General features: G+C 41.8%; 1 protein-coding gene across 1 annotated transcript in view; it reads left to right on the top strand.

Annotated features, from left to right (window-relative positions):
- Positions 1–27,446, top strand: part of LOC125464900 (receptor-type tyrosine-protein phosphatase U-like) — a 321,742-nt gene that overhangs the window by 182,366 nt on the left and 111,930 nt on the right. The window contains exons 13-14 of the mRNA XM_059654370.1: positions 8,231–8,267; positions 10,239–10,356. Of these exons, the coding sequence (XP_059510353.1) occupies positions 8,231–8,267; positions 10,239–10,356 (155 nt within the window). The remainder of the gene's footprint in view (positions 1–8,230; positions 8,268–10,238; positions 10,357–27,446) is intronic.

The raw sequence follows: 27,446 nt of genomic DNA, 5'->3' as shown, positions 1-27,446 counted from the left end.
TTTCCCATCAACCACCACCCTCTGTCTTCTTTCAGCAAGCCAATTTCTGATCCAAACTGCTATATCTCCCACAATCCCATTCCTCCGCATTTTGTACAATAGCCTACTGTGGGGAACCTTATCAAACGCCTTGCTGAAATCCATATACACCACATCAACCGGTTTACTCTCATCTACCTGTTTGGTCACCTTCTCAAAGAACTCAATAAGGTTTGTGAGGCACGACCTACCCTTCACAAAACCGTGCTGACTATCCCTAATCAAATTATTCTTTTCTAGATGGTTGTAAATCCTATCTCTTATCACCTTTTCCAACTCTTTACCAACAACTGAGGTAAGGCTCACTGGTCTATAATTACTAGGGTTGTCTGTACTTCCCTTGTTGAACAGGGGAGCCACATTTGCTATCCTCCAATTGTCTGGCACTATTCCTGCAGACAATGACGAGTTAAAGATCAATGCCAAAGGCTCGGCAATCTCCTCCCTGGCTTCCCAGAGGATCCTAGGATAAATCCCATCTAGCCCAGGGGACTTATCTATTTTCACACTCTGTAGGATTTCTAATACCTCTTCCTTGTGAACCTCAATCCCACCTCGTCTAGTAGCCTGTATCTTAGTATTCTCCTCGACAACATTGTCATTTTCTAGAGTGAGTACTGTCGAAAAATATTCATTTAGTGCTTCCCCTATCTCATCTAACTCCACACACAACTTCCCACTACTATCCTTGATTGGCCCTAATCTTACTCTCATCATTCTTTTATTCCTTAAATACCTATAGAAAGCCTTAGGGTTTACCCTGATCCTATCCACCAACAACTTCTCATGTCTCCTCCTGGCTTTCTGAGGTCTCTCTTTAGATCTTTCCTGGCTACCTTGTAACCCTCAAGCGCCCTAACTGAGCCTTCACATCTCATCCAAACATAAGCCTTCTTCTTCTTCTTGACCAGAGATTCCACTTCCTTCGTAAACCATGGCTCCCGCACTCTACAGCTTCCTCCCTGCCTGACAGGTACATACTTATCTAGGACACACAGGAGCTTTTCCTTGAATAAGCTCCACATTTCTAATGTGCCCATACCCTGCAGTTTCCTTCCCCATCCTATGCTCCCTAAATCTTGCCTAATCTCATCGTAATTGCCTTTCCCCCGGCTATAACTCTTGCCCTGTGGTATACACCTATCCCTTTCCATCACTGAAGTAAACATAACAGAATTGTGATCGCTATCACCATATCCCTTTCCATCACTGAAGTAAACATAACAGAATTGTGATCGCTATCACCAAAGTGCTCACCTACTTCCAAATCAAACACCTGGCCGGGCTCATTACCCAGTACCAAATCTAATGTGGCTTTGCCCCTTGTTGGCCTGTCTACATACTGTGTCAGGAAGCCCTCCTGCACACACTGGACAAAAACTGACCCATCTATAGTACTCAAACTATAGTGCTCCCAATCAATATTTGGAAAGTTGAAGTCCCCATGACAACTACCCTGTGTCTCTCAGTCCTATCGAGAATCATCTTTGCTATCCTTTCCTCTACATACCTGGAACTATTCGGAGGCCAAGAGAAAACTCCCAAGTGGGTGACCTCTCCTTTCCTGTTTCTAACCTCAGCCCATACTACCTCAGTTGACGAGTCCCCAAACATCCTTTCTGCAACTGTAATACTGTCCTTGACCGACAATGCCACACCTCCCCCTCTTTTACCATCTTCTCAGTTCTTACTGAAACATCTAAATCCCGGAACCTGCAACAATCATTCCTGACCCTGCTCTATCCATGTCTCCGAAATGGCCACAACATCGAAGTCCCAGGTACCAACTCATGCTGCTATTTCACCCACCTTATTTCGGATGCTCCTGGCGTTGAAGTAGACACACTTCAAACCGACGTCTTGCTTGCCGGTGCCATCTTGCGTCCCTGAAACTTAATTTGGGACATCCCTACTCTCAACCTTTCCTATACTCGAACTACAATTTTGGCTCCCATCCTCCTGCTGAATTAGTTTAAACTCACCCGAATAGCCTGAGCAAATTTACCCCCCAGGATATCGGTACCCCTCTGGTTCAGGTGAAGACCATCTTGCTTGTACTCATCCCACCGACCCCAGAAAGAGCCCCAATTATCCAAGAATCCAAAACCCTCCTTCCTGCACCATCCCTGTAGCCACGTGTTCAACTCCTTTCTCCCCCTATTCCTCGCCTCACTAGCACGTGGCACGGGCAACAAACCAGAGACAACAACTCTGCTCGTCCTAGCTCTAAGCTTCCATCCTAACTCCCTGAATTTCTGCCTTAAATCCCCATCTCTCTTCCTACCTATGTCGTTGGTGCCTATGTGGACCATGACTTGGGGCTGCTCCCCCTCCCCCTTAAGGATCCCAAAAACACGATCAGAGACATCACGAACCCTGGCACCAGGGAGGCAACACACCAACGATGAGTCTCTGTCGTCCCCACAGAACCTCCTGTCTGTCTCCCTAACTATGCAGTCCCCAATGACTAATGCTCTGCTCCTCTTCCCCCTTCCCTTCTGAGCAGCAGGGACAGACTCTGTGCCAGAGACCTGTGCCCCACTGCTTTCCCCTGGTAAGTCATCCACCCCAACAGTACCCAAAACGGTATACTTATTGTTGAGGGGAATGGCCACAGGGGATCCCTGCACTGCCTGCCGGTTCCCTTTCCGTCCCCTGACCGTAAGCCATCTGCCTTTTTCTTGTATCTGAGGAGTGACTACCTCCCTGTAACTCCTCTCAATAACCCCCTCTGCCTCCCGAATGATCCGAAGTTCATCCAGCTCCAGTTCCAGTTCCCTAACACGGTTTTCAAGGTGCTGGAGTTGGGTGCACTTCCTGCAGATGTAGTCAGCAGGGACACTAGTGGTGACCCTTACCTCCCACATTCTGCAGGAGGAACATTCAACTGCCCTGACCTCCATTCCCATTATTCTAAATTCCCAAAGAGACTGTTGAGAAAAATCCTTAGGATACAGCCCCAACCTCAACAAGATGTTCGACCTGATGCATTGGTATCTGCTGCGTCAGAAAGCCATCCAAAAAATTGTGGTACACTCCCCATGGCAGAATAGATAGCTGGACTCTCCAGGCTATTTGGAAGTAACACTTTGACTGTGGGCCTCAGAACTGTAGGGGTTTTCCTCCTGATGCCCGGGAGATTCCAACCCTCCTACTTAAGTAATTTGTGGCTGGCAATCGGAGGTAGACGTGCCCTCAGTAGCTCCCACCTCAGATAGTTGAGCTGCCACTCTGACACTGCTGGACAACCTCCTAATTCAATGGGATTTTCTGGAGCAGTCACAGTTGGTTATGTCCAACAAAATCACCCAGAGTCATTTGTGAGTTTCTGCTCGTCATTTCATCCCAACAGTGGAAATTGAGTCCATAAAAGAAAAATCAGCATGTTTACTCTTTTCTATTCTCAGGATGTTGCCCAACCTGTTAACTCTTTCTAGCACTTTTTATGTGAATAACTTCTGTCTTTCACCTAGGGCCATTTGCAAAAACTTGAGTATAGGTGTAATTTTGAAAGATGCCCGATGTTTTTTTAAGGGCACAGTGAGAGTTCAGTATGTTGGGGACCAGTGGCATTATCACAACTCAATGAACCTGATTTATTAATAATAGGTTACATAAATTTTAATCTCCAACATGGCAACAACCAGCTCAGTAGCCCTTGGTAAACTCCTTTGTATGATTTTCTTTTTCTTTACTCATTCATGGGATGAGGGTGTTGCTGACTAGGCAGCATTTATTGCCCATCCCTAATTGCCCAGAGGATAGTTAAGAGCCAACCACATTGCTGTGGGTCTGGAGTCACATGTAGGCTAGACCAGGTAAGGATGGTAGTTTCCTTCCCTAACGGACAGCAGTGAACCAGTTGGGTTTTTCCGACAATTGACAATGGATTCACAGTCATCATTAGATTCTTAATTCCAGATATTTATTGAATTCAAATTCTACCATCTGCCATGGCAGGATATGATCCTGGGTCCCCAGAACATTATCTGTGTTGCTGCAATTACAGTCCAGCAATAATACCATTAGACCACTGCCTCCCCTGATTTCAGATTCCTCAAAATTGTTGTCTGTTTGGATCAGGATAAATAAAATCAAAACAAAAACCAAGGTTGCTACAGGATCCAGCAGTTCTGGCAGCCTCTGTGGAGAGAGCAACAGGGTTAACAGTATGGGTTTCCCCAGTATTCTCTGTGTTTCTTTCGATTTCCAGGATCCACAGTGTGTGGCTTTTAAATACAATCTGATCCAGGTTCCTGTCTTGTTGCATGACATGAATTAGCATTTGAGCTGTAATTATTAAATTACATAAGATGTCGGAGCAGTAGAAGAAACAGAAGCAAAGAAGATAGGAGCAAGAGTAGGCAATATTACCCCTAAAGCCTGCTCTGCCATTCAATATGGTCATGGCTAATCATTGAGCCGCCTTCGCTCCGTATCCATTAATTCCTTTAGCCAAAGAGAAAAACCTACCTCCCCCTTGAAAACACATAATATCTTAGAACACAGAACACTACAGCGCAGTATAGGCCCGTTGGCCCTCGATGTTGCGCCAATCTGTGAAACCAAACGGAAGCCCATCTAACCTACACTATTCCATTATTATCCATATGTTTATCTAATGACCATTCAAATGCCCTTAAAATTTGCGAGTCTACTACTGTTGCAGGCAGGGCATTCCATGCCCTTACTACTCTCTGAGTAAAGAATCTACTTCTGACATCTGTCCTATATCTATCACCCCTCAATTTAAAGCTATGTCCCCTCATGCTAGCCATCTTCATCCGAAGAAAAAGGGTCTCACTGTCCACCCTATCTAATCCTCTGATCATCTTGTATACCTCTATTAGGTCACCTCTTAACTTTCTTCTCTCTAATGAAAACAGCCTCAAGTCCCTTAGTCTTTCCTCATAAGGCCTTCCCTCCATACCAGGCAACATCCTGGTAAATCTCCTCTGTACCCTTTCCAATGTCTTGGCCTCAACCAATTTCTGTGGCAGTGAATTCCACAGGCCCATCATCGTCTCGCTGAAGAAATTTCTCCTCAGTCTTGAAAGGTTTACCCCTTAAATTTAAACAATAACCCTGGTTTCAGACTTACCCCAATCAGGAACATTCTTCCTGGATTTAACCTGTCTAGCTCTGTTAGAATTTTATAGATTTTTTATGAGATACCCACCTTCATTTTTCTAAACTCCAGTGAATATAATCCTAATCAACTCAATCTCTCCACATACATTAGCCTGCCATCCCAACAATCAGTTTAGTAAACTTTTGCTGCACTCCTACAGCAAGAATATCTGCACTCCTATAGCAAGAATGCTGCTTTTTGTGCTATCCTCACCACTTGTCTTCCCACCTATTTTTGTAATTACTGCAAACTTGGCTATCACATACCTTACACATATTGTAAACAATTGTGTTTCCAACACTGATCCTTGTCGAAAATGACCCCAACATTTTCTATTAACTCACCAATACTCTATCCATGGTAATATTCTACATAATAATCCATGGGCTCTTATCTTTTCAAATAGCTTTAAGTGGGGTGCCTAATCAAATGCCTTTTGGAAATTCAAATATATTACATCTAGTTCCCCTATATTCATCCTGCTTGTTACCTCTTTAAAGAATTCTAAATAACTTTGCCAGGCATGTATTCCTCTTCAAGAAGCCATGTTGACTCTGCTGGATTATATCATGTATTTCTACATTTTCAGCTACTACATCCTTTACAATAAACTCAACATTTTTCCAATAACATTTTAAAAGTAACTAGTCCACAGTTACCTGTTTTCTTGTCTCCTGCACCCCCCTCTTTTTCGCATTAGGGTATTATGTTGGCAGTTTTTCAACTGAGACTTATCCAAAATCTAAGGAATATTAGAAGATTACTACCAGTGTATCCACTATCTCTGTGGCTACTTAGGTATTTATTTCTTCTTGCCCTGGTCCACCAGGTTTACTCTGGATATCAATAACCCAAGGCAGTCCTGACAACAGAATATGCTTTTTTTTATTAAAACAAGGTACACTACAAAAATAATTGTGATACTTCATAAACTTACCTACACAATACTTACAGTCGCAAGTGAACTGGTTTACATGGACTGGTCCTTTAGATCCAAAAGTTTCCTCCAATACCTTTTCCTCTAGTAATAGCTATTATGTTTATTTACCCTTATTGTCTTTTGCCCCTTGATTATTTTGTATCTTTGGAACATTATTCATGTGCTTAATCATGAAAATTGATTCAAAGTACTTATTCAACCCCATCTGCCATTTCTTGGTTCGTAGTTGCCTGTATGGAATACCACATGCATTTAAGTTAAGTGATATTAATTTTGCTCTTTCGACACTTTTTCTCCTTTGGAACCTATTTGCTGCTATTTTTGTTTGTACACTTGTCCCATTCTGGGTTTCACTATCTACATTGCTGCCCTGCATTACTGCCATATCCTATAGCTACATATCACCTCTACAGAACCACAGAGCCCTTCCCAGTGTCCTGATGTGTGGACTAATATCTGCATGATGTTGATAAACTTGCTGGAGGTATTCTGTGTCACAGACCCAAAATAGACAACAATAATCTGTGTGACTTTTTTTTAATTCATTGATGGAATGTAGATGCCACTGGCTAGGCCAGCATATATTTCCATGTAAAATGACAGTGGATAACCTGATGATAGTAAATGCATAACCTATTACAAGGTTTTGGGGTAGACGGATCACCTAATTATATGCTGCCTGTTGGCAGGTGATCAGCCGATTTGCCTGCTTTGTTCAATGTAATGGTCACCAATGCTTCATTAATCTTATGGCAGACAAAGGACCTCCAGTCCCAGGATTCCTACCCAGTACTCCCAACCAGATAGTGTCAGTTTTAGTAGGGGCTGGCAGAGACTTTGCCATAAACATATGAAAACTAGGAATCAACGTATACAAGCCTAATTGTTCCATTCAGGCATGTGAACAGGAATCACTGGACTTTGACTTAATGAGACCTGCTCAGTATTTCCAACACTTTAATTAATATCCAATTAAATAAATTTTAAAATTTATTTACTTGTCAGAACAATTGAAAAACTATTGGAGAAGATTGGATCAGAAGGCCATTGTCTCAGAATAAAGGGGTACCATTTTAAGACCGAAAATAAGGAGGAATTTCTTCTGTCAGAAGGCTATGGGCCATTGGAATGGTTTGCCATATAGGGCTATGGGGCAGGGTTCTTTTTTATATTTAAGACCGAGATAGATTCTTGATCAGTCGCAGAATCAGGGTTTCCAGACAAAATGCAGGAGACTGGATTTGAGGAACATCAGACCAGTCTTGATTCAGTTGAATGGTGGAGAAGCTCAAGGGGCTGAACACCTGTTTCTGTTTCTTACAGTCTTAATCCTCACCCTTGTGGCTAAATAAGTAGCTCCCTTGACTCCATTCCAGAAGCTGAGATGTCCCACTCCAGGTCTTAAAGCTACCAAAGTGCATTAATGATGTATCTAAACTGGTTCATTTACAGCCTGCAAATTATGTGCTGCACCTGTTGCAGTTTTCTATTCAACCTACTGGTATCTGCAGTGCAATAGCCTCCCCACATTGAAGGACCATACAGATAGGCTTTTGATTTAAGCTTTACCTTATGACAAGCATCCTCCTTGCTTTCAGCAACTTCCTGAAGAAGAATCAATATGGAAATAACAGTAACTAAACTGTGGTAGATGTGTAGAAAGAATAATTATGTGTTTTTTTTAGAAACATGTTCAAGAGCTGTACTTTGCTAAGTTCAAACTACAATTTCAGATTACAGTGTATGGCCACAAGTAAAATTGAAGATATTAATGTTTTCACATCATCTGTTTCTGGATTTTGAACATCAAGGTCACTATTTAATTTGTATTCCAATTACCAGAATATAATAGTTTGCTTGATCCTGAATATGTTTGTCTATGTCTCAAGTTAACTTGCACAGAATTATTAGAACGTCACAAAGTATATTTTATGTTAAGAAGAAGTAGACACATTTTCAATTAGTAATGAGTTAAAAGATTAAGGAGAATGGGGTGGAAATTGTAGTTGTGGCTAAAATCAGATCAGCCATTACTGAATAAATTGCTTTTTTTTCTGCTACAAATTTAAAATGAAAGGGTTATTGATTTTTTTTTATTTGTTTTTACGTATTACATGCAGGAAAAGAAAACAAACTGTACGTTAATTGCTGAGAAAGGTAAAGGTTTTTGTTTTGTTAATGTAGTGTTTGCCTGATCATTACTTTGGCATTTCATTTGTTTTGTTATATTGAAGTAATATCATCTTTTAGTAGTAAAAGGACATTCCAGGTTTTCTATTTGGTAATAAACATTTGATACAAAAATGTTGATTAAATAAAAAGGCCATATTACATGGTGACAAAATCTGAAGCATTTGAGACTTGTTCTCTGTTCAGTTTGCTCTCTTTGCCTTCCCACCCAACACCCAACCATGTAAAAATCCAAATATGTTAAATTCATTAGTGATTCTGACATCTTATGGAGTAAATCTGTCTAATCACATTAAAACTAGTGGTTTCCCCACTATTTTATTTGCCAAAGGTGGAACTTGATGATGAGATCCTTAATTGGGGTTGTTAACCTGGGGCAGTCAGAAAGTCCTGGCTGACCACTATAAACAGGGGATTTAGAATCTCCTTAGGGGACTGACTCTGAGCTGGCTGATCATAGCCAGTGTACTGTGCCCAATTAAATAAAGGGTGACATGGTGATAGGATACCACTATCTGTGCAGTTATTTCACAAAGCTTTGATTTCTTTTAAATGAGTTTTCACACAACGTCTAGTTCATTTGAGTGAAATATGACCTTTTTTCAAAAGAAAAGATTGTGCTAGATAATTAAAATATTATGTATGCCTTGTCAAGCAGCATGCTTGTTTTTAAGTCTCTTTGTTGGAAACACATCTTTTATTTGAATGGATGACTTTCAGCCTTTGTTTTCTTTTTCAAAGTTAAAGTTACTGAATGAAAGTTTGTGCTAGTGCACGCTCTTCTCACCATGGAGCTCCATGATCAGCTGACATGGGAAAGATCTGTGCTTTGAACTAGAGCATGCCTGCAGATGGAGAGGAGCGTCTGATTACAAAGTATAGACTCTTAATGGAGGAAGGATAAGACACTATGTGTTGCATACTAATTGTGTTCACTTCTTACCTTTGAATGTCTCTAAGATGCTGCTTGGCCTGATGTGTTCATCCAGCTCCACACTTTGTTATCTTAAAACAAAAGAGAAGTTAACTTTTCACTTGAAATTTGCAGTCTCAAAGCGTTCACAAAGTGAATGTGTCATTGGTGGGTGGGAATGTGGATTGGAGGTAAAGATCACACATAGTCTAAGTGACTTAAGTACAAGATTGAGAGCTCATGTGGTTTGTTGATACTTCTAAAATTTCATGTTTTCATAAACGTTTGTGGTAAGAATTTCAAGTTCAACTCTAATTAATTATTCAGCCTTTCAGCTTCTAAATCAGAAACCTAACATATGGATGTTATTACACATTAAAATGGGAGAATTATTGCCCAAACTTGGTGTATGAAAATCACATCACAGAATATATATAATATCTATTGCAAGTGCCCAGAAAATAACACATTCCATTGCAACATAATTACTATCCCTATGCCAGTGATCCTCTCCACAGGGTTTGAGTTAAAATCAACACTAGATAAAGAAAAGTCTCACCCTTCCATATTTTTGAAAGTGTAAAAGTATGAACAGAATCACCAGGCTTCTTTCTCAAATACAATTAAAGGTTTCCTGCACTGAATTATTTCTAGCTGATGACATCAAGGAGTAGATCAGAAAAAGGTAAGAGTATTAAAAGTTCTTGTTTCTTTCTGACTCAATTGCCCATTAATACAATTAAGTTGTTTTTTTTTATAACAACTATAATTGTCCAGACAATGAATATTAACCTCCTGTAGTGCATTCCTACAAAACTTAATGCTGGAATAGGACTATTGGAGTAAATGAAACATTTTCAGTGCCAACTAGCATTTCAGCCAGTTCTGGTTTAGAATGGACTCTATTGCACTCTGTACTTTCAAGAAAACTGAGTAAACTCAGTCCAAGGACATTTGGTTTGATCTTCGGGAAAATAATGCTACGTTGTTGTCTTTTCTCTGTCCCTTTCCCAATCTGTCAACAGCTGCTTATAAAGGAAGACAAGTGGCTGCTCCACATTTTCATGGAATGGGCTTGATCCTGGGCATCTGCGTTGGAAGCTTGGCATTGTTTGTCCTGATTCTCTTGTATGTCAAGAAGGGGTAAGCATTGAAGTGCAAAATTGAATTTCAGGCAAAAAATAGTACATCCGTTACTTTTCTCATGCCGGGATTGAGCATGGCATATATACTTTGTCTAGCTCATATTACGAGTAAATAAACAATTCTCAAGACATATTTGGTGGAGACTGGTACAATTCAACATTTAAAACACATTTGGATGGGTATATGAGTAGGAAGAGTTTAGAGGGATATGGGCCAAATGTTGGCAAATGGGACTAGATTAATTTTGGATATCTGGTCAGCTTGGATGAGGGGAACCGAAGGTTATGTTTCCATGCTGTACGTCTGTGACTCTGTGCTATCCCAGTGCTTATTGTAGGTTTCTCTTGAATTGTAAAATGTCACAGGTAAGCAATTTTTATTAACTTAAAATTAAATAACATTGCTAATAACATAGATTTTCCATTAATCTCATTGATAAATAATGTTATACACTTGTAAATAAATGTTTTCGAACAGTCAGAGTCCACTCTCTTTTAGTTGAACTTTTTTCACTTAGCCACACTCGCTACAAATTCCTCTGATTTATATAATCTATTCACAGCTCAATTAACTGTTCTTTAATACACGTGTTCCTTCGGTTCTCAAGCATCCTGTCAATTTATATTATGTTCAATTTATTTCTTAGCAGTTTAAAGTTCCAAGCATTGTTCTATATTCCCAACATGTCCAACAGTTTCTTGAACTTTACTTCCTTCTTTGCAAAACAGTCAGATAACTGACTGCTGTTCACCTATATCAGTGTTGAATTTCTTTATTCTCCAATGACTGTTTTAAAATTGCATTATCATCAATCATTTTTCATTCACACATTTTGGGATAGCAGTGGCCCGGTGGTATTATAGAGACCAGGAAATGATCCAGGGCCCTGGATGTAAATCCTGTCACGACAGATGGTGGAGTTTGAATTCTTTAGAGAAGAACTAGAATTAAGAGTCTAATGGTGACCATGAAATCATTGTCTATTGTCAGGAAAAGTCCATCTGGGTAACTAATGTTCTTTACGGAAAGAAACTGCAGTAGTTGCTGGTCTGACCTACATATAACTCTAGTCCCACAACAACGTAGTTGACTCTTAACTGCCCTCTGAGCAATTGGGGATGGTCAATAAATGCTGGGCCTGGCCAACAATGGCCACATGCCCTGAATGAATATTTTAAAAATAGTTTTGTTGAATGTACCTTTCCCTAATCACTCACTTATTATCGATTGTAGTATTCAATAGACGTTGCTGCTGGATCCCTTAATTTTTAAAAATATTTTCACCAAGACAAATTTCAAGTTTACTACCTCATTAAAAAGTGAGAGTTTCTGCCGCTAAGTGTACTCTTTACTGTTCTGATATGTTTTTAGCTTCCCTCCATTACTTCTTTTTCTCCCAAGAATAAATTCCATTGGTACAAGAGGCATAATTTAAAAACAAATTGCATTTTCCTGGCATTTCCCAAATGATGGAAACTTTGAAACAAGATGCTCCATTTTTCATTTCTTTTCCATGTTTTTTTTTGCCTGAATAATAACTTCCACCTTATTATAGTTGCACTTCAAAACTGGCATCTGGCCTTCTTTGGGTTCTCAGCCAATTCTGCTATCCATTTCAGTTCTGAAAGCCACTATATCTATTTGTGAAGCCCTACTTTGACTAATAGCAATGGGGCTAACATTTCCTCTTACAAAGATGCCTCTCAAGGTGCCTGTAAAACATGTCACCTGTTTTTAATGGAAGACAGCCCAATTTTAATAAAGAGTATCAAGTTCTGGAGGCATTTAATCATACATTTTGGAATCTGAATTGGAATTAGATTTTATTGTCACATGTACTCAAGTACAGGAGTGCAGTGAAAAGTGTATAAAGTTGCCACTCTCCAGTGCCATCTTAAAATACAAAACACAGAACCAGAATTAAACAATAGAAGAAATAAAAGAAACAGAGCCAAATGAAAAAGGAAACTGTCCAGATCCTAAAGTCCTTATCCAATTTATTTAACTTCCGGAGTGACTGCACTTCATTTGGTACTGCTTTTGGAGGATAAAGGAATGTTTCCTTCTGGGCTGACCTGCCAGCAGACATGCCACTTTAATATCAATCCATCTATACTGCCAAGCATTTGCTTCTAACATGCAAAAAACACTTTCAAAATTGCTTTTCCTTCCACTTGTGATTCTACTCATATAGAGTCATAGTGTAACACAGCACAGAAACGGACCCGTCAGTCCAACTCTTTCATACCGACCTGGTATCCCAAACTTAATTAGTCCCATTTGCCTGCACCTGATCCATCTCTAGTAGGTATGTCCACAAACTGAATAAGAATACCTTTGTGAACACTTTTAACAAATTCCTCCCATCAAAGCCCTTTATGCTATGGCATCCCCAGTCTATGCTTGTGAAGTTAAAATCTCCCATCATTACAAGCCTATTATTAGTCATAGAATCAGCATGGAAATAGACTCTTTGGCCCAACTTGTCCATGCTGACCAAATATCCTAAATAAATATAGTCCCATTTGCCATTTTGCCAATATGCCTCTGAACACTTCCTATTCATATACCCATCTAGATGCCTTTTAATTGTTACAATTGTACCAGCCTTCACCACCTCCATTGACAGGTCATTCCACACATGCGTGAAAGTGTTGCCCCTTAGATCCCTGTTAAATCTTTCCTGTCTTACCTTCAACATGTGCTGTCTAGTTTTGGACTACCCTGCCCTGGTGAAAAGACCTTGCCTATATACCCTATCCATGTCTCTCATTGTTTATAAACCTCTATAAAGTCACCCCTCAGGGATAATACCCCCAATCTATTCAACCTCTCCCTATAGCTCAAACCTTCCGAGCCTGACAACATCCTTGTAAATATATTCTGAACCCTTTCAAGTTTCACAACATCTTTCCTATAGCAGGGAGACGAGAATTGCGCACAGTATTCCAAAAGTGGCCTAGCCAATGTCTTGTATAGCTATAACATGACCTCCCAACTCCTAAACTCAATGCACTGACCAATAAAGGCAAGCATATCAAATGCCTTCTTCACTATCCTATCTACCTACAACTCCACTTTCAAGGAACCCCAAGGTCTTTTTGTTCACCAACACTCCCCAGGACACTGCCATTAAGTGAGTAAGTTCTTTACTGATTTGCCTTTCCAAAATGCAGCTCCTCACATCTATTTAAATTAAACTTCATCTGCCACTCCTTGCTTCATCTGATCAAAATCCCTTTGTACTCTGAGGTAACCTTCCTCACTGTCCACTGCACCTCTAATTTTGGTGTCATCTACAAACTACCTAAACCATGCCTCATGTGTTCACATCCAAATCATTTGTATAAATGACAAAAGGCAGTGGTGACAGGCCTCCATCCTGAAAAGCAACACTCCACCACCACCACCCTCTGTCTTCTATCTTCGAGCCAGTTCCGTTTCCACATACCTAGTTCTCCCTGTATTCCATGGTATCTAACCTTGCTAACCAGTCTACCATGAGGAACCTTGTTGAATGCTTTACTGAAGTCCATACAGATCATGTCCACCGCTCTGGCCTCATCAATCTTCTTTGTTAATTCTTCAAAAAACTATTCAAGTTATTTTCTTACAGAAATCTAAGATCTCCCTACATATTTGTTCCCCAACTTCCTATTGACTACTGGGAGGAATTCTCTTGACTCCAACTGTCTACACCCAACATATGCCGCCGCCTTTTTCTTGACCAAAGCCTTCGTATCTCTTGTCATCCAGTGTTCAATATGCCTTGCAGCCTTGCCGTTCACTCACTGCAGGAACATATTGTCACTCAACTCCCATTATCTCATTTTTGAAACCCTCTGACATGCCAGATGTCCCTTTACTTGCAGATAGCCAAAACCACAAGCCTTGGTGTAGCTTTACAAGTGCCATCAGGAGACAACATTCCAACTTACATGATGTTGCTTGCAGTGGATCTCTGCATGGTCTACCTGTTCACTAGATTTTTTTCACGTGCTTCCTTTCTAGCAATCGGCTAGATCTGATTATTTCCCTTCACCTTATTTCCTCTTCACCTCAATATCTCTGTTTCTATCCTGGCTGCTTTTCTAAACTCGAACTGAAGTCCTGGTCTCCACCTAATGACAGAAGTTGGCTTGTGTGGGGAGTTCCACCTGCACCAACGACATTCTACCATTGGATGGAGTCTGGTCAATTAAAATTCAATCAGATAAATTAAATTTTAGTAATACAAAGCACTGTGGATGTTGGAAATCTGAAACAAAAACAGAAATTCTGGATATATAGCAGAGTTAACATTTCAAGTCCAATAACAATTTTCAGAACTCATCCAGTTTCTGTTTCTCCCTCCAAAGATGCTGAGTTTCTCCAGTGATTTGTTTTAGTTTAAGTTATATTTTAACATTTATTTCAACCAACTATGGTAATAATGTTTTTCTTCCATATCTTTAAGTGTATTTGTTTTAAAATTATTTTGTTTATGAATGTCAGCATTTAGAAATATACACTATTTCAATTAACTAATACTTTAAAGTTGTATTCTGATAAGAGTTTTTTTGTATTTAAAGATTTATTTTATTTTGCAAACTATTGTAACCCATAGTCATGCACATGTATAGTACAGTATTTCAACATATAATATTTTTACAAGCAATAAAATGTATGCAAGATCCTAACTTTGGCTTCGACAATAAGTAGCTTTAACCATATTCCATCTTTTAAAGGACAAAGAACAATATAGCACAGGAACAGGCCCTTTGGCCCATCGAGCACATGCCAATTACTATTCCTTACTTAGACCAGCTCGTTCTTGCCCATATATGGTTTCTAGCCCTCTGTTTGCCTCGTGTTCATGTGTCTATCAAGCTATGCCTTAAACTTTGCTACCATGCCTTCTTCCACGATGTCCAGGGGCAGTGCATTCCAGGCACCTACCACCCTCTGGGTGAAAAGCTTTAACTGCACTTCTCCCCCAAACTTTCTCTCTCTCACCTTGAGCCTGTGCTATCCAGTAGCCATTCTTTCCACCCTGGGAAAAAGCCTCTGACTACCCACCTTATGTATGTCTCTCATAATTTTGTAGACCTCTATCAGGTTGCTTCTCAACCTTCGTCTTTTTTCAGTGAAAAAGATCCAAATGTATCCAACCTCTCCTCATACCTAAAACCCTGCAGACCAGGCAACATGCTAGTAAACCTTCTCTGCACCATCTACACAGCATGCACATCCTTCTGGTAATGCGGTGACCAAAACTGCACCCAATATTCGAAATGTGGCCTACATAAAGTTTTATACAGCTGTAACACAACTTGCCAATTTTTATATTCAATGCCCCAGCTGATGAAGGCAAGTGTGCTGTATGCCTTCTTGACTACCTTATCAACTTGCATTGCCTCTTTCAGGGATCTGTGGACCTGTACACCCAAATCCCTCTATGTCAATGCTCATAAAGGTTCTGCCATTTATTGAATAATTCTCAGCTGAATTTGATCTTCCAAAAAGCATCACCTCGCACTTGTTCAGATTACACTTCATTGGCCATTTCTCTGTCCAATTCTGCAATCTATCTATATCCCACTGTATCCTTTGACAGTCCTCCTTGCTGTCTGCAACTCCGCGAATTTTTTTTGTCATTCACAAAACTCACTAATCAGACCACCTACATTTTCCTCCAGATCATTTATATAAATTACAGACAACAAAGGTCCCAGCACTGATCCCTGCAGAACACCACTAGTTGTTGATCTCCATTCTGAAAAGCATTCTTCTGTTGTTACTGTGTCTATGACCAAGCCAGTTCTGTATCCGTCCAGCCAGTACACCTTGGTCCCATAGACTTTACCTTTTGTACCAGCCTGACATGAGTTACAAAGAAAATTACAGCACAGGAACAGGCCCTTCGGCCCTCCAAGCCTGCGCCGATCAAGATCCTCTGTCTAACCTGTCATCTATTTTCTAACGGTCTGTGTCCATTTGCTCCCTGCCCATCCATGTACCTGTCCAAATATATCTTAAAAGACGCTAACGTGTCTGCATCTACCACCTCCGCTGGCAACGCATTCCAGGCACCCACCACCCTCGGTGTAAAGAACTTTCCGCGCATATCTCCCTTAAACTTTCCTCCTCTCACTTTGAACTCATGACCCCTAGTAATTGAGTCCCCCACTCTGGGGGGGCGGGGGGGGAAGCTTTTTGGTATTCACCCTGTCTATACCCCTCATGATTTTGTAGACCTCAATCAGGTCCTCCCTCAATCTCCATCTTTCTAATGAAAATAATCCTCATCTACTCAACCCCTCTTCATAGCTAGCACCCTCCATGCCAGACAACATCCTGGTGAACCTCCTCTGCACCCTCTCCAAAGCATCCACATTCTTTTGGTAATGTGGCGACCAGAACTGCACACAGTATTCCAAATGTGGCCGAACCAAAGTCCGATACAACTGCAACATGACCTGCCAACTGTTGTACTCAATACCCTGTCCAATGAAGGAAAGCATGCCATATGCCTTCTTGACCACCCTATTGACCTACGTTGTCACCTTCAGGGAACAATGGACCTGAACACCCGGATCTCTCTGTTCATCAATTTTCCCTAGGACTTTTTCATTTACTGTATAGTTCGCCCTTGAATTTGATCTTCCAAAATGCATCACCTCACATTTGCCCGGATTGAACTCCATCTGCCATTTATCTGCCCAACTCTCCAGTCTATCTATATTCTGCTGTAATTTCTGACAGTCCCCTTCACTATCAGCTACTCCACCAATCTTAGTGTCATCAGAAAACTTGCTGAACAGGCCACCTACACCTTCCTCCAAATCATTTACATATATCACAAACAACAGTGGTCCCAGCACAGATCCCTGTGGAACACCACTGGTTACAGGTCTCCAATTTGAGAAACTCCCTTCTACTACTACTCTCTGTCTCCTGTTGCCTTGCCAGTTTTTTATCCATCTAGCTAGCACACCCTGGACCCCATGTGACTTCACTTTCTCCATCAGCCTGCCATGGAGAACCTTATCAAATGCCTTACTGAAGTCCATGTATACGACATCTACAGCCTTTCCCTCATCAACCAACTTTGTCATGTCCTGAAAAAATTCTATTAAGTTGGTAAGACAGGGCCTTCCCTGCACGAAACCATGTTGACTATCACTGATATTCCCATTTGCAAGAAAATGGGCTTAGATCCTATCCTTCAGTATCTTCTCCAGTAGCTTCCCTACCACTGACGTTGGGTTCACCGGTCGATAATTACCTGGATTATCCTTGCTGCCCTTCTTAAACAAGGGGACAACATTAGCAAGTCTCCAGTCCTCCAGGACCTCACCCATGTCTAAGGACCCTGCAAAGATATCTGTTAAGGCCCTCGCTATTTCCTCTCTATCTTCCCTCAGTAGCCTGGGACAGATCCCATCCGGACCTGGGGACTTGTCCACCTTAATGCCTTTTAGGATACCCAATACTTCCTCCTTCCTGATCTCAACTTGACCTCGAGTAAGCAAATATCTATCCCTAACCTCAACATCCGTCATGTCCCTCTCCTTGGTGAATACCAATGCAAAGCACTCGTTAAGAATGTCACCCATTTTCTCTGACTCTGACTTCCCCCCCTTTGTCCGTAAGTGGGTCAATCCTTTCTCTAGTTACCCTCTTGCTCTTTATATATGAATAAAGGGCTTTGGGATTTTCCTTAACCATGTTTGCCAGCAATATCTCATGTCCTCTCTTAGCCTTCTTAATCCCTCGTTTTAGTTTCGCTCTACATTCCTGATATTCTTGCAAAGCTTCGTCTGTCTTCAGTCACCTAGAGCTCATGCATGCTTCCTTTCTCCTCTTGGCTAGTCTCACAATTTCACCTGTCATCCATGGCTCCCTAATCTTGCCTTTTCTATTCCTCATTTTCACAGGAACATGTCTCTCCTGCACACTAATCAACCTCTCCTTAAAAGCCTCCCACATATCAAATGTGGATTTGCCTTCAAACAGTTTCTCCCAATCTACACTCTTCAGATCCTGCCGAATCTTGGTATAGTCGGCCTACCCCAGTTTAGTACTCTTCCTTTAGGACTACTCCCATCCTTGTCCATGAGTATTGTAAAACTTACGGAATTGTGGTCGCTTTTGCCAAAGTAGTCCCCTACTGTAATATCAACCACCTGGCCGGTTTCATTCCCCAACACCAGGTCCAGTATGGCCCCTTCCCGAGTTGGACTACATATGTACTGCTCTAGAAAACTCTCCTGGACACACCTTACGAATTCTGCTCTGTCTTGACCCCTAAAACTGAGTGAATCCCAGTCAATGTTGAGAAAATTAAAATTTCCCATCACCACCACCCTGTTTCTCCTACACCTTTCCATTATCTGTTCACATATTTGTACCTCTATCTCACGCTCGCTGTTGGGAGGCCTGTAGTACAGCCCCAACCTTACCTTACCTTATGAAATGTCTGAATAAAGTCTCTCATCAATTATTTTTGTCACCTCCTCAAAAACTCAATCTTGATTTTCTCCACACAAACCTGTGCTGCCTATAACTAACAAGTCCATTTGTTTCCAAATGTGAATGAATCCTGTCTCTCAATATCTTCTCCAACAGCTTCCCTGTCACTGACGTTGGGCTCACCAACCTGTAATTATCTGGATTATTTCTGATCCCTTCTTAAACTAAAGAACAACATTAGCCATTCTGTAACCTTGCCGAAGGCCAGAGAGGATGCAACAACATCTATTAAGGCCCCAGCTATTTCTTCCCTTGCCTCCCACAGTATCCTGGGATAGATCCCATTTGGTCCTGGAGATTTGTCTACCTTAATGCATTTCAAGCCACTCAATACTTCCTCCTTCATTATGTTAACCTGCCTGAGAGCATTCACACACCTTCCCCTGCATGTCCTTCTGTTTGGTGACTATGAATGTGAAGTAATCATTTCAGATTTCACCCATTTCCTTTGGCGCCATACATAACTTCCCTCCTTTATCCTTCAATGGTCCCACTGTCTCCTCAGCTGTCATCTTGCTCCTAATACATTTATAAAATGCCTTGGGATTCTCCTTAACCATGCTGGCCAAGGACATTTCATGGCCACTTTTTTAGTGCTCTTAGATCCCCATTTGAGGTCCTTTCTATTTTCTCTATTGTCCAAGGACTTTGTTTTTAGTTACCTACACCTTAGGTATGCTTCCTTTTTATTTTGACTAAGGGGATAATTTTCCCTTAACGCAAGGTTCCAAATCCTGCCATTCCTGTCCTTCCTCGTCATAGGAACATGCCTGACCTCCACCCTAATCAACTTGTATTTAAAAGACTCCCTCATGTCAGATTTGAATTTACATTCAAACAGCTACTCCTAACCCACATTCTCCAATTCCTGCCTAATTTGGTTATAGCTCACCTTCTTCCAATTTAACACCTTCATCCAAGGTCCACTCTTGTCCTTATCTATAAATATCTGAAAATGTATAGAATTATAGTCACTATGCCCAAAATGCTCCCCCAGTGAAACTTTGATCACCTGGCAATGCTCATTTTCCAACACCAAGTTCTTCCATCTGGCTTCTGCTGCTAGCACTTCCCAAGGACATACCCGAGGTCTGAATACTCCTGCACTCAGTTTTTAAGTCTTCCCCAGTATAGGCTGGTGCAGTCTATTTGGTGTCACAAAAGCCAAAAATTTTCTTTGCTTTTGCAGACACAGGTACCTGCCAATATTCCCTGGGTACGTTTAACTTAGAAATACTTGTGCCATCTTCTCAATACAGTCTTCCAAATGTGGAATAGAATATGAATCAGATTTTATAACTGCATGGACTTTGTGACACTCATTACGTAATTACTGGGTACCATCTGGTTTTAGCACCATTACTGTGGGTGAGCTCCAATCACTGCAACTCACTTTGATTATATAGTCTATGACCATAAGTTCGACCTCTTTTTGAACTGTGTCAATTTTAGAGGGTTAAGTCTATAAGGATATTACTTAATTGGAACATCATTTCCTACATGAACAACATGTGTAATTAAATTAGTACTTCCCAGCTTATTCCCAGATATATCCACATCTGATTCTAATAACTCTTTCTAATCCATTTTGAGTTTCCTCTGGAAGGGAACTCAACAATTATTTCTCAATTTTTAAGAACTTCCTCATTATCCAATTTAATTTGCAGAATCCCCAATTCAGAATCATCTGAACTTCTTTCTTCACTTGTGTGCTGTAACACATTCTCCTTTTGCTTTCCCCATCAAAAGACCTTTTGACCATATTCATATGACACACTCTGTGAGATTTCTCTCTTTTTGGTGTTCTCGTCAAATAATTCACCTCACTCAATTTCCTTTCGATTTGAAAAGACCCACTAAACCTTGCTTTTAATGTTTTAGCTATCACTGGGAATAACACTAACACTTCATCTCTGTGAGCAAAATTGCGAATTTTTATCTTGCCTGCTTCCTGTCTCATCACCTTCCTGGACCTCTCTGTCTCCATCTCAGGCAACCACCTAGAAACCGATATCCATTTCAAGCCCACCAACTCCCTAGAATACACCTTCCACCCACCTTCCTGGAAAACTTTCATCCTCTATTTCGAATTTATTCGCCTCCGCCGCATCTGCTCCCAGAATGAGGCATTCCACTCCCATACATCTCAGGTATCTTCGTTTTTCAAGGACCGCAACTCTTTCCCACCTCCACCCGCGCCCCCCCCCCCCCCCACCCCGCAACCCCAGGCAGTGGTCGAGAACACCCTTGACAGTGTCTCCCGCATTTCCCGCAACACATCCCTCACACCCCATCCCCGCAATAAAAACCAAAACAGAATCCCCCTTCTCCTCAGGTACCACCCCACCAACCTCCTGATCCAACGCATCATCCTCCGACACTTCGGCCATCTGACCCCACCACCAAAGACTTTTTTCCATCCCCACCCTTGTCTGCTTTCTGGAGGGACCACCCTCTCTGTGACTCCCTTGTCCACTCCACACTGCCCTCCAACACCACCACACCTGGTACTTTCCCCTGCCACCGCAGGAAGTACTACACTTTCCCCCATACCTCCTCCCTCCCTCTCCCCCATCCCAGGCCCCAAGAAGACTTTCCACATCAAGCAGAGATTCACCTGCACGTCCACCAATGTGGTATATTGCATCCGCTGTACCCGGCGTGACTTCGTCTACATTGGGGAAAACAAGCGGAGGCTTGGGGACAGCTTTGCAGAACACATACGCTTGGATCGCAATAAACAACTGCACCTCCCAGTCACGAACCATTTCAACTCCCCCTCCCATTCCTGAGACGTCATGTCCATCCTGGGCATTCTGCAGTGCCACAACGATGCCACCCCAAGGTTGCAGGAACAGCAGCTCATATTCCGCTTGGGAACCCTGCAGCCCAATGGTATCAATGTGGATTTCACAAGCTTCAAAATCTCCCCTCCCCCTACTCCATCCCAGAACCAACCCAGCTCGTCCCTGCCTCCCTAACCTGTTCTTCCTCTCACCTATCCCCTCCTCCCACCTGAGGCCGCACTCCCATTTCCTATCTACTAAACTCATCCTGTCCCCTTGACCTGTCCATCCTTCCTGGACTGACCTAACCCCTCCCTACCTCCCCACCCACACCCACCTCTACTGGCTCCATCCCTGCCTCTTTAACTTGTCTGTCTCCTCTATCCATCTTCGACCTGCCTCACCCGCACTCTCTCTTTATTTCAGAATTCTTCCCCCCTCTCCCCCTTTTCTGATGAAGGGCCTAGGCCCAAAACGTCAGCTTTTGTGCTCCTAAGATGCTGCTTGGCCTGCTACTTTCATCCAGCTCCACACTTTGCTATCTCAGATTTTCCAGCATTTGCAGTTCCCATTCTCTCTCATCACATGCTGTGCAACTTTCAAATGCTGTCTAACCAACTCCCCTGCTATATTTAATATTTCCCTGAAATTTGACACATGATCCAAATATCTAGTTTCTGAATTCACCAATATGTGGACTCACCAATTTCTCCTTATTATTATTTTGGTGGCCCTCGCACCCCATGCCCAAAAACTAATTCAAATAGACTGAATTTAGTTTATTCATCAGGCCCAGCTCTAATTGCGAAACGTACAAATGGAATTCTTTTATTCCTGTCCTCTGGATCATCTTGACTACAAGCCCTCAGCATGGTCTTTTAAGTTTGATGCCACTGTTCTAATGTTTCCTACGATTCTGGATGACACAGTGGATTTGAATTGCTTTATTCCTAAGCCATCCATGACTTCTATAAATAATTTTCATGTAAAATTTGACCCTTGAGTTGACAACATATCTGTGGATAGTCTGTACACAGTTTTAAAAAATGGGTAAATCTTCTGCAATTCTTGTAGCCATGATACTGCATAAAGAATGGTCTCTGGAAATCAATTAGACATATCCAATATGGTCAGCAAATATTGATTCCCACATTTGTTTTATGTAGGGATCCTAAGAGTTAAGACTCTTATAAAAGGTTCTTCAAAACTGGAATAGGTATTAATAGTGCTGGTTTTATTATTGTGAGGTTTTCCAATTACCTTACACTTATGACATGCCCAGCAAAATTCCAACACATTTTTGCACAGTTCAAGCCAATGAAAATGTTTTTGTATTTTGGCTTGAGTTATCCTTACTCCCAAATTACTACTTACTGTTAATTCATGTGCTACCCGCAAAATCCCCTTTCTATAACCCACTGACATTACAATTTGATGAACTTCTGCATTTTTCATCCACTTCAATGCATGATGATTTCCATTTCCTTGTCAAAATGCCATTTTTAAGATAGTAACAGATGTAGATAATAGATACCAACAGTCATAGATAAGCCTTGGAAATGGTCGCCTAGTGAACCTCAGGGAAGTAAAGAAGTGGTTATCATCCTGTAAGATATTTGCACACTATGTTCCCAAATTTGATTTGGTATTGACATGCGATGCCTCCCTGTATGGCATCCGGGTAGTATTAGCTCATAGATGGCCCAATGGAAAAGAGCTCCCAATAGCAAATGCATCTTAGACTTTGGCTAATGCAGAGTGTAAATATGTCCAGATAGCAAAGAAATGTTTGGTCATATTTGGAGTCTGGAAGATCTACCAATACCTTTTTATAGTAACAACAGACCACAAACCCCCGCTAGGTGTTCTTAAAGAGGTCAAGGCAGTACTGCCCATAGCTTCAGGCCGAATTCAGTGGTGGGCTCTGATACTGTGTATGTATAATTACAAGTTGCAACACTGGCCAGGAGGCAAAGTAGCAAATACGAATGCGTTGAGTCACCTCCCAATGGCAGACACTCCAGCAGTGGTGGCACTACTGGAAGAGTCTGCAATAGCTTTTAAGTTTTCTGGAGACACTTCCAGTCACAGCTCACAATATCAGACTTTAGAGCCAGGAAGATCTATTCCTGGCAAAAGTGAAACAGCTGGTGGTGATCAGGGAAACCAAAGGGTCATCACAAACAAAACTGAAACCTTTATGAACCTAGAGAGAAAAAAGAATCACAGTAGAGGGTGGCATACTATTATGGGAGCAAGAGTGATTGTCCCAAGCAAAGGTTGCTACCTGATAGTGGCTGAGCTCCACCAGGGTCATCCAGGAGCTTCCAAAATGAAGATGTTGATAAGAAATTATGTCTGGTGACCAGGGTAGAATGCAACATAGCTGTGTTGGTAGGGCAGTGCCCAGAGTGCCAACAAGAACAGAAGTTACGGCCAGCAGCTTCGGGGATGGTTGGGTAGACACTAGATTCAATCACTTTTACTGCTCGGGTCCTTTCATGGGGTCAATGTTCTTAGTCATTGTGGACGCCCACTAACAGTGGCTAGACATGCATAGAGTTCATTCTATAAACATGGGACTACAATAGAGAAGCTTGCACATCTTTTGCAATAGATGGATTCCCAGAAGTTTTGGTCACAGATAATGCAGGGCCATTGTTTACAAGCAGGCAATTTGAGTATTTCCTAAAATTGAATGGTATTCATCATCTAAGGACAGCTCCATACCACCCATTACCCAACTGTCTGGCAGAAAGACCTGTCCAAACTTTGAAAACATGCTTCAAGAAACAGCCTACAGTTTCACATGTTACCAAACTGCCCTGGTTCCTGTTTCATTATAGGACCACCCCTCGTACAACTTCAGGGACAGCTCCAGCAAAGTTGCTAATGTGGAGAAGACTCTGTGTCAAGTTGCATCTAATCTTTCTGGACCAGGGAAGGAGGGTGAAAAGGCTTCAGGAATGCCAATGCCTGGCCCAAGACTCCTCAAAATGTGACAGACAGTTTGCTTCAGAGTGCAGTGCTTGGTATTGGAACCACAAGAATGGCCATTTATAGATAACAGGCATGATTGGCACAAGGTCAGGTGCAGTGATGTATAAAATTCAGAGGGTGCAATGGTCCTGAACAAGCACATGGACCACGTGAAAGCTGCAACCTCACATACAATCGGGAGCACAAAGTGACTGGCTCTTCGACTGCCTTTCTGACTGTTTCGGAATTCTTGGGCTCCCCCTGTCCATCAAGCATTAAAGATAGCTTGGAATCTGAGATGAGCACAGCAGATATCAGTGCCTCAATGCTTTTGCCGCATAAAGACCAAGATGCTCTGGGTTCAAGAGTGAACTACTGTGTGTTGTACACCACCTGTTTCAGAGACAGTGTTGGTGGAACTTGACGCACTGCTAACTGCCTCAGGAGGAGCTACAAAATAAGAACTGGCCTGTGTCCTTGGACAGAGAGGGGAAGGGATGTAGTGCCTTCATGAATATGAGTTCTCTGATTTGGATGTTTAACCTGATCCAATCAGGGAGCCTTGGCTGATAGATATAAACTAGAGTGTCAGAGTTTCTGCTCATTCTGAGAGCTTGCTCTGAGGATCAGTGTCAAGCTCTGTCAATGTATAAATAAATGGGAATAATCCAGAAGTTGCTGGAAAAGCTCAGCAGGTCTGGCACATCTGTAAAGAAAAGATGAGTTAACATTTCACGTCCAGGAACCGTTCTGAGGAAGGGTCACCAGACTCAAAATGTTAACTCTGATTTTTTCTTTACAAATGATGCCAGATCTGTTGATCTTGGCCAGCAACTTCTGGTTTTGTTCCAGATTTACGGTATCTGCAGTTTTTTCGGTTTTAATCTGTGACTTAGTAACTGGAGACTGGCCTTTGTGGGGTTATTTCAGGCCATTTCTCTGTGATTCTAATACTTGCAACTCTGTATTTATGACTGCTAGTCCTTACTTCTAGGCCAGTTTGTCTAGATTCAAGTTCCACCTGCCCAGGACAGAAAGAGTAGGTATATGAATTTTGCCTGTTTTCAATACAACAAAAATAGGTGACAGCCATTCGTGAGTTAATTTCTCAGGGCAATGCCTTGAACTATAAGAGTCAATCTGCCTGGTTTAGATCATAGATCATAGATCATAGATCATAGAATCCATACAGTGTGGGAACAGGCCCTTTGGCCCAACAAGCCCACATCGATTCTCAGAGCCTCTGACCCAGACTTATCCCCTTATAACCCACCTAATCTACATATCCCTGACGTGCAACTTAGCATTGCCAATCCACCCAGCCTGCACATCTTTGGACTGTGGAGGATACCAGAGCACCCGGAGGAAACCCACACAGATATGGGGACAATGTGCAAACTCCACACAGACAGTCATCCAGGATTCAACCCAGGTTCTTGGCATTGTGAGGCAGCAGTGCTAACCACTGAGCCACCATTTTTCAACTTTTAAAAACACTCATAGTTAACACTCAGCTATCATAATCTGGTACATTGCCCATGGTAATGCCTCTACAGAATATGGTCCACTTGCCAACTAATCAGCACTTATGAATCAGAGATAATGGGAACTGCAGATGCTGGAGATTCCAAGATAATAAAATGTGAGGCTGGATGAACACAGCAGGCCAAGCAGCATCTCAGGAGCACAAAAGCTGATGCTTCGGGCCTAGACCCTTCATCAGAGAGGGGGATGGGGGGAGGGAACTGGAATAAATAGGGAGAGAGGGGGAGGCGGACCTAAGATGGAGAGTAAAGAAGATAGGTGGAGAGAGTGTAGGTGGGGAGGTAGGGAGGGGATAGGTCAGTCCAGGGAAGACGGACAGGTCAAGGAGGTGGGATGAGGTTAGTAGGTAGCTGGGGGTGCGGCTTTGGGTGGGAGGAAGGGATGGGTGAGAGGAAGAACCGGTTAGGGAGGCAGAGACAGGTTGGACTGGTTTTGGGATGCAGTGGGTGGGGGGGAAGAGCTGGGCTGGTTGTGTGGTGCAGTGGGGGGATGAATGTTTGTTTTCCCTTAAAATTATATGTTTGCAAATTATCCTGCTGAGTGGAAGAAGGAAAGGTTTGACAAAGTACTTCTTTTCTCAGTAATACTCAGCTCTGTACAACCAAATGACTAATATTTATTTATTTAGATTTTGAGGCCCTTTGCACAATGACCTTTCATTAAAGAGACACTGCTTTTACGATACAAAGTGCCTGCCAGATGCATGACAGAACAACAGATATTGCATTGAAATAATATTGTTGCATTGCTGAAGTGGGATGTCATGACAAAACTAACAGTATCCTTACAATGACAAAATGGGAGAAATGCCAGAAATAAGTGAGATCTTCAAAAGAACATGTGGGTTATTGCTTCAACTAAGATCCTCATTGCAAACCTTCCAGCATTCTCTCTTCAAAGGGAAATAATGAGGCATGGTCAAACATAACCTCATTAAACTGGTGTCCCTTTAATAATGAAATATTAAACAACCAATCAGTGAGCAAATTTTGACTATTATTCATCTTAAATTTTAGAATTATCAAAATAATAATGAAACTACACTCATTTTATTTTTTAATTCACTGAATTTTTCACTCTTTCCCTGGTTGCCCTTTATAATTCCATTTGTTAGGATGAGCAATTTTACATTTTCCTGTTACCTGTAAGCGCCCAAAGCTATTGTTTTGCAATACCAGGTTAAACTGCCGCTAGCCATATCTCTAATCAGAGATCAACCTGTGGTCGTCTAGAACTATGGCAACCTTAAATCTGCTGATTTGA

This window comes from Stegostoma tigrinum, chromosome 24 (assembly GCF_030684315.1).
Source record: "Stegostoma tigrinum isolate sSteTig4 chromosome 24, sSteTig4.hap1, whole genome shotgun sequence".
Classification (NCBI taxonomy): Eukaryota; Metazoa; Chordata; class Chondrichthyes; order Orectolobiformes; family Stegostomatidae; genus Stegostoma; species Stegostoma tigrinum.
Note: the sequence above shows the minus strand (reverse complement) of the source record. Positions and strands in the feature narration are given on the sequence as shown.